The following is a 6,592-nucleotide window of genomic DNA, read 5'->3' on the forward strand; positions in this document are numbered from 1 at the left end:
AAACAAGCTCTCCTCTCACTTTACCATGAGGCAGACAGAGACTGCCAGAGGCAAGGTTATTCTCTGTGAATCCAAGGTGTGAATCTCTGAAGGCAGAGTCTGAGCAATGCAGGTGAGCAGAGGTGGAGATGGGAAGGATGGGTGCAGAGATGTAGAGACCTCTGCTGAGAGCCACAAGGTGTTAAGAGTGAGACATAAGGATGTGCAAAGTAAGCGGTCTCTGGACTTCTTCTATGTAATTAGGTTAATAATAATATGAAAATAACGGGGAAGAGGTGGTGATGTGGGATAATTATAATTAAGAGATCTACAATTCTTTGCATGTAATGTGAAACTAAAGGACCACATATTACTCTCTAATTGAATTAATGATTCTTAATGTTGTGGACATTCAGAGAAGGAAATTATTCTTATGGGCTAAAACCATTAGACTTCTCTTTATGAGAATTATAATGAATGAAAATCGCAATAGGATTGATATTAATGGTGGTTGAATAGCCCATAGGTCAATGGACTCAACCAAGGCACACACGAGGTAAAATGAATATACATTAACCTGAATAGTTTCCATTATTTCTTAGAGCGATAAGGATTCATTTCCTCCTCAAACGTGTTTATTTGCTAAACTCACAATTAAAAGAAAAGAGTTCTTTTAATAGTTCCTAGTTCCTAGACCACGGTGCCTGGTCTAGTAGGTTAAGATGGCGTCCCAGCAGAATATCACTGAGTTGAACACGAGGGCCGGCCATGTGCATCTCTGAGAATATTAATCACTGTCGGTCTTTCTCATCCATTTGGTGCTGTACATACTCCACCCCCTCTTGCCTCCGTGGTCAGCCCACTCCAACACCCACGTGTCTCACAGCGGCCTTGTGAATCAAGTAATCAACAACTATCAGCTGGGTGGAGAGGGTGACACCAGTGACACGGAATGACATCTGATTGTGACATCTTCCCAGCCACCTTCTGTGTGAGGACCTGGCCTATATTCCCTCCTTATCAAGCCCTGAGTCCAGGAGAGAGGCTGTCATCTTACCTGGTTCCCCTACTCCCTACACCTGAAAAGCATTGTGACTGGTTATCCATCATACCACTATCTCATGTTCGGTTTCTTGGAAAGAACTTCGAGGAAGATTCAATGTATTGCAAGTCCAGACTGTCAGAGACAGAAAAGTTCCTTAGTGGTGCTCTCACCCCCGTCTTCATTTTATAGAGGAGGAAACCGAGGCTCAAAGAGGTGGTTTATTCACTGTTACAAAAAGAGTTGTGGCCGAGCTGGGATATGAGCACAGGTGGGAGAAGCTGGGGGACAACACTAATTTGTAATATCAAGTTACACATTTTCGTCATTGTATCCGTAAGGAAAACCTCCTTTCATTGCATTTTATTTTAGAACTATAAAATTCCAAGCCACGAGAATCCCGTAATACTTTTCATCTGATACGATTGTCACTCTCTTACTCTCTAAGTTGCCTTTCAGACAAAACCCCTCCAACCAGGAACAGAAAAGTGGCCTACCATATTGTGGACCTAATATGTGCTAGGTACAGGCAGTTTTATGAGACACGATCCCTCCGAGTGGAGAGATCATAACTTGTCTGAAGTCATAGGGTCAGGAAACGGACCTGTCTGACTCAGAAGCGCCCCCCGTCTTACCATAACACTGGCTGTTACCCCCCTACCCCCCAGTATCTGCCAGGTAGTTCAGATAAGTCATTCCATTGCTCAGATATGAGAAGCGTCACAGGTACAGTGACCAGCACGGTGCCCAGCACATAGTAGGCCCTCAAGAAATAAAGGGCAATTCCCTCTGTCCTTCCTGGGAGGTGTCAAGGATAGATCTGAGTCATTTTTCTTATGGATATTTAATAATATTGGCTATATATTCATATACAACATATGTGTGATATAAGATATAAAAATTTAGATAAAGATGACTATATTTTTATTTATTAATTTTGGAAAATGTTATGAAGTCTACTGTGTTCCCCAAAAATAAGACCTAGCTGGACAGTCAGCTCTAATGAGTCTTTTGGAGCAAAAATTAATATAAGACCCAGTCTTATTTTACTATAATATAGACCGGGTCTAATAATATAACATAACACAACACAATGCAATGCAACGCAACACAACACAACACAACACAACACAACACAATACAATACAATACAAACGGGTTTTATATTAATTTTTGCTCCAAAAGACACATTAGAGATGATTGTCCTGCTAGGTCTTATTTTCGGGGAAACACGGTATCTCTATGCATTAAGCTTGCTTTGTCAATAATTTTTACATAGGTATTTTCCTAAAAGAGAAAACATCATTAGAAAATATCCCACACTGGGAAGTGGGGTTCAGATTCCACTCAATAGATTTTCCTATTCTAGAACAATTGTGTAGAAACAGACTCATATTAGATCCCAGGGGAGCTGCATCTCAGCCTCCCAGGGGTTGGGTTCCACGTTCCAGACTTGCCATTCTCTTTAAATCATTCATAGTAAATTCTCTATAAATACTGTAGAGAGACCAGGAGTCAGGAAATGTGGATTGTTTGACATAAGAAATGATGCATTCGTTTTTTTAAGTTATGAAAGAGGCTATGGTAGAACTTTTGATTAACCTGAAACGGAGTATTCGGCAGGCCACTTTTCTAACCATTATTTTAGAGACCAGCGCATCAGAATTGTGCAGTGTGAGGGTGCCTCTCCTGGGGGGCTGAGGTCACCTGATGTTGGCACTCCCTAATCAGAGTACGGCCCAAGCTGTCACGTCATAGCTCTGTAAACTAGACCCAGAGACAAGGAGTTATTAGGTTGGTGCAAACGTAATTGTGGCTTAAGAGGTTAACAATTGCAATACCCACAATTACGTTTGCACCAACCGAATGCACAGGACAGAGCGAGGAGAGAACCAGGTAAACAAAGGCTACTGGGCAATTATTTCTTAGATGCCCTAAAAATAGGAATTTCTTTCTGCAACGAAAAATAGACTTTACTAGGTTTCACCTGCCTCCTGGGAACCTTGCAGTGGCTCCCTTTGTCTGCGACAACACCCCACCAAGGCCATCCATAGCAGGACCCGCCGGCCCTCCTGCTCCTTCTGCCTCATCTTTCACTCTCTCCCATCCATTCCCTACTCTGTCAGGCTCGCTCCTCCTTTGGAACTCTGTCCCCGCTCCTGCCTCTGCCTGGAGAAGTCTTCTCCACTTCTCCACAGTGAACTCGCACTCAACCTTGGAGTCAAGCTGTACTTTCTCCGAGAAGTCTTGTCTGATCTCCCTGACCAGGTGACATTTGCACATACAGGTTCTCAGGGCACCTGGCACCTCTCCTTCAGAGCTCTGGTCGCAGATGCATCTTAACATTTGTTTACTGGATTATTCAATCGTTTATTCTCCCTCCCTCCTGTAAACTCCAATGTAGTAGAGATGGAGCCTGGAACCAAACTCCATGAATGAATGAAAGTCAGACATACAAGTTGCTTCTCAACCTTCCAAACTGGACAAGTTCATGAGGGCTTCTCGAGCCCTGGTCTCAGGCTGCTCTCCTAGAGCCGGTGTGATCCCTTCCCTCTTAACACCCCCGGACAAGATCAGTACAGAGGGCTGCAGAATTATAACAGCTGAAGGAAGCAGAGAGGTTCTCGTTTGTGGGTCAATCCCTCTGGAATGGAGAATCCCAGGTTCTGGTAAAGAATAGACAGAATGAACAAAGGAGTCAGAGAAACTCAGGCTGCACAACCAGGATCTGAGTCAGGTGGGAGAGGGGGGAGGGGAGAAAGAGGTAAAAGAAGGCACGGTGTCTGGATGTTCGACAGCATTTGGGGGCATTTAGTGCGAGGCTCCCGAGCAGCTGTGGGCTCTGGGAGAATTGAAGACGAGAGAAAATGGGGTATTTAGAAGTATGTTACGAACTGGATTCCCCATGATATTTTCTGATACATCAGTGCTGGGCTGGACCTCTGGGACGCGTTCTCTGTAGAAACTTGACCTCTTCTGGGATTTTTTCCTCTGTCTGGCTTATGTATAAGCAATTCTTAGGCAAAGATCTGATGGACACCGTCCAAACTCAGTGCGGTCATCCCTGGACAAAGGTGTGGAGTTGGGAGCCGATAACTGTTGGAGCCGGATAAACTTCATGTTTATCCACGCATGTCTGTACTACTAACATTTCTAAATAGCTGTACTACTTATCTAACTTTAAAGAAATAAATATAAAAACCGTTACAGGCTCATGTTAATTGCAGAACAAGCAGCACTTGACTTCCTACATCCCAGGTACCACTTGATACTACAGGCGAAATCGTGGTTCTGGGAAAGGCTGTCCCCAGCTCTGAGTTGGGGCCCAGTGACTGGGCCGCAAGTTTATGGGGCTGGACGGAGGGACGGAGTCTGATTTGTGGAGTAGCAGGTGCTAAAGACCATCAACGGCAGCCTGGCCGTCGAGATGCGTTTCTGTGCGTGTCCCAGGGTGACTCAGCAGAGCTGGCTGAGGAGCAAACTCGAGACTCCCCGCTCCTGTTCACCCCTCCTTTACGCATTTGCCAAACGTTTTGTCTCTTGTGCACGTCCCAGGTCTTGCAGGGTGGCTTTGCCCAGCAGTTGTCTATCTATATTTTGAATGCGTGTGTTTACAGTCTGGTTATAAAAATTCACCCCCAAACCTCCAGAGTTAGCAAAACAATGGAGAAGGACGTGCTACTGGGGGAGGGTGACTGGCCTTTGTCCCACGAGGCCCCCGTTCTCTTGGAGATCTCTCACTCACTGCCAGGGCCAACGTGCGGAGTGTCTACCTGCCTCAGGGGAGGCCAGCCTCTTCCCTTGGGCCTTTGCCCCATGGCCTCAGGAGGGCAAGCCTGTCCGATGAGAAAGTGTAACCCATAAGCCACCACGGGGCCCAGCCACTTGCACAGCAGGCAGGACCATCGCCCAGAGGTCCTCCCGAGCAGATTGGACCTCACACTCCCTTCCGCCTCCAGGAAGATGAACTCTGAGTTCACACGCTGAGAACATGCTACCGTGAGGACCTTGGCATGGCCAAACCCTCTTCTCAGACTAAGCAGAGGGAAGGCAAGAGCCACCCTCCAACCCCTAGAGCTGCAGCCCCGGATCCTGCTAACTGCTGAGGGGAGTTTATTGGCTGTGTTCTAGAATGAACGCACAGGGGTCCCAGGCTGGGGCTGCACCAGCTCCATCTTCTTGGTCATGTCTACCCCGACCTTTCCTGGTGCTGAAAAGCAAGAGCAAGAGAGGAAAGCAGAAGAGTTTCTGATGGAAAAGCATAAACATGGATCACATGAACAGACACGAAGTCACTGAGTTGCATTCGAAGCTTTATTCTTGCCAAAGTTTGGGGGTTGCGCTAACTTTGGCAGGTGGCCTTGATAAAGAAGCAAAGCGCAGGGGTGAAGCCAGGAGGGGCTGCATTACAGGGGAGGGGGCCGGAGGCCTGCGAAGCTTCAGGAGGTGGAGCAGACGGTGCCTTCGGGAGGCAGCAGAGTTGTTCTGGGTTTAACAGCAGCAGTCGTCCTCATCCTCGCAGCAGTTGTCACAGCACACGGGGCCTCGGGACCTCATGGGAATAATGCCCAAACAGCAGCACTCGGAACAGCAGCCAGAGCTGCAGCACCCGCTGTCCTCACAGCAGCCCGATGACCCTGAGTTGCAGTTCTGGGGTCGCTGCACCCAGCGTCTCAGGGGACTCACCCCGAAGGTCCGGGGAGCCAAGCAGCTGTAGCTGGTGGAACAGGGAGCCGAGCACGGATCAGGGACACAGCACTGGCCAGCCGAGCCACTTGCAGCACCCTGAACATAGTAGGTCTGGTACGAAGACGGGTACTGGACATAGTACATCGGGGTCTGGCACGGAGCTACATATTTCACGTAGGACGTCTGGCACGGAGCTGGGCACTTCACATACGTCTGGCAAGGAGCTGCACATTTCACGAGGGTTTGTGTTGGGCATGGAGCTGGGCATTTCACGCAGGTTTGTGGTGGGCATGGAGCTGGGCATTTCACGCAGGTTTGCGGTGGGCATGGAGCTGGGCATTTCACGCAGGTTTGCGGTGGGCATGGAGCTGGGCATTTCACGTAGGTTTGCGTTGGGCATGGAGCTGCGCATTTCACGTAGGTCGTTTGGCATGGAGCTGGGCATGTCACATACGTCTGGCAAGGAGCTGCGTATTTCACCAAGGTTTGAGGTGGGCAAGGAGCCGCGCATTTCACAGCGGTAACGTTGGCACTTGCCCCAGACCCCAATCCCGAACCTTTCACACAGGATGGAGGGAACTGCACCAGCTTCTGCTGGTCACACATCTTTCTGTGGCTTTGCAAAATCTGAAAAGAAAGATTTCATCAGAACTCAGATTTCCAGGGATGCAGTCAGCATTCCCTTTGCATACAGGGTCTGTAAGCAGTGGCCTTCCCAGAAGGTCATAGGCAGCCAGAAGCTGTACACCTGACATTGAGATGGACTCAGAGCCACGGATCCTAGGCTCAGCTCTTGAGCCTTTACCTGGCTGTGTAACTTTGGACAAATCACTGCTCGCCTCTGGGCTTCAGTTTCCACAATGAAAAATGAAGGGCTGGAAA

At 48.0% G+C, this 6,592-nt stretch overlaps 1 protein-coding gene across 1 annotated transcript; it reads right to left on the bottom strand.

The window, feature by feature from the left end:
- Window positions 1-5,512: 5,512 nt before the first annotated feature.
- On the bottom strand, window positions 5,513-6,316 carry KPLCE (KPRP N-terminal and LCE C-terminal like protein; the record flags this gene model as incomplete). The annotated part of the gene is made up of 1 exon (XM_081026000.1): window positions 5,513-6,316. The coding sequence occupies one exon, from the start codon at window positions 6,314-6,316 to the stop codon at window positions 5,513-5,515; it is 804 nt and encodes a 267-aa protein (XP_080882126.1).
- Between the last annotated feature and the right edge of the window lie 276 nt (window positions 6,317-6,592).

The sequence above is a fragment of the Rhinolophus hipposideros genome (genome assembly GCF_964194185.1).
Source record: "Rhinolophus hipposideros genome assembly, chromosome: 19".
In the NCBI taxonomy this organism is placed as follows: domain Eukaryota; kingdom Metazoa; phylum Chordata; class Mammalia; order Chiroptera; family Rhinolophidae; genus Rhinolophus; species Rhinolophus hipposideros.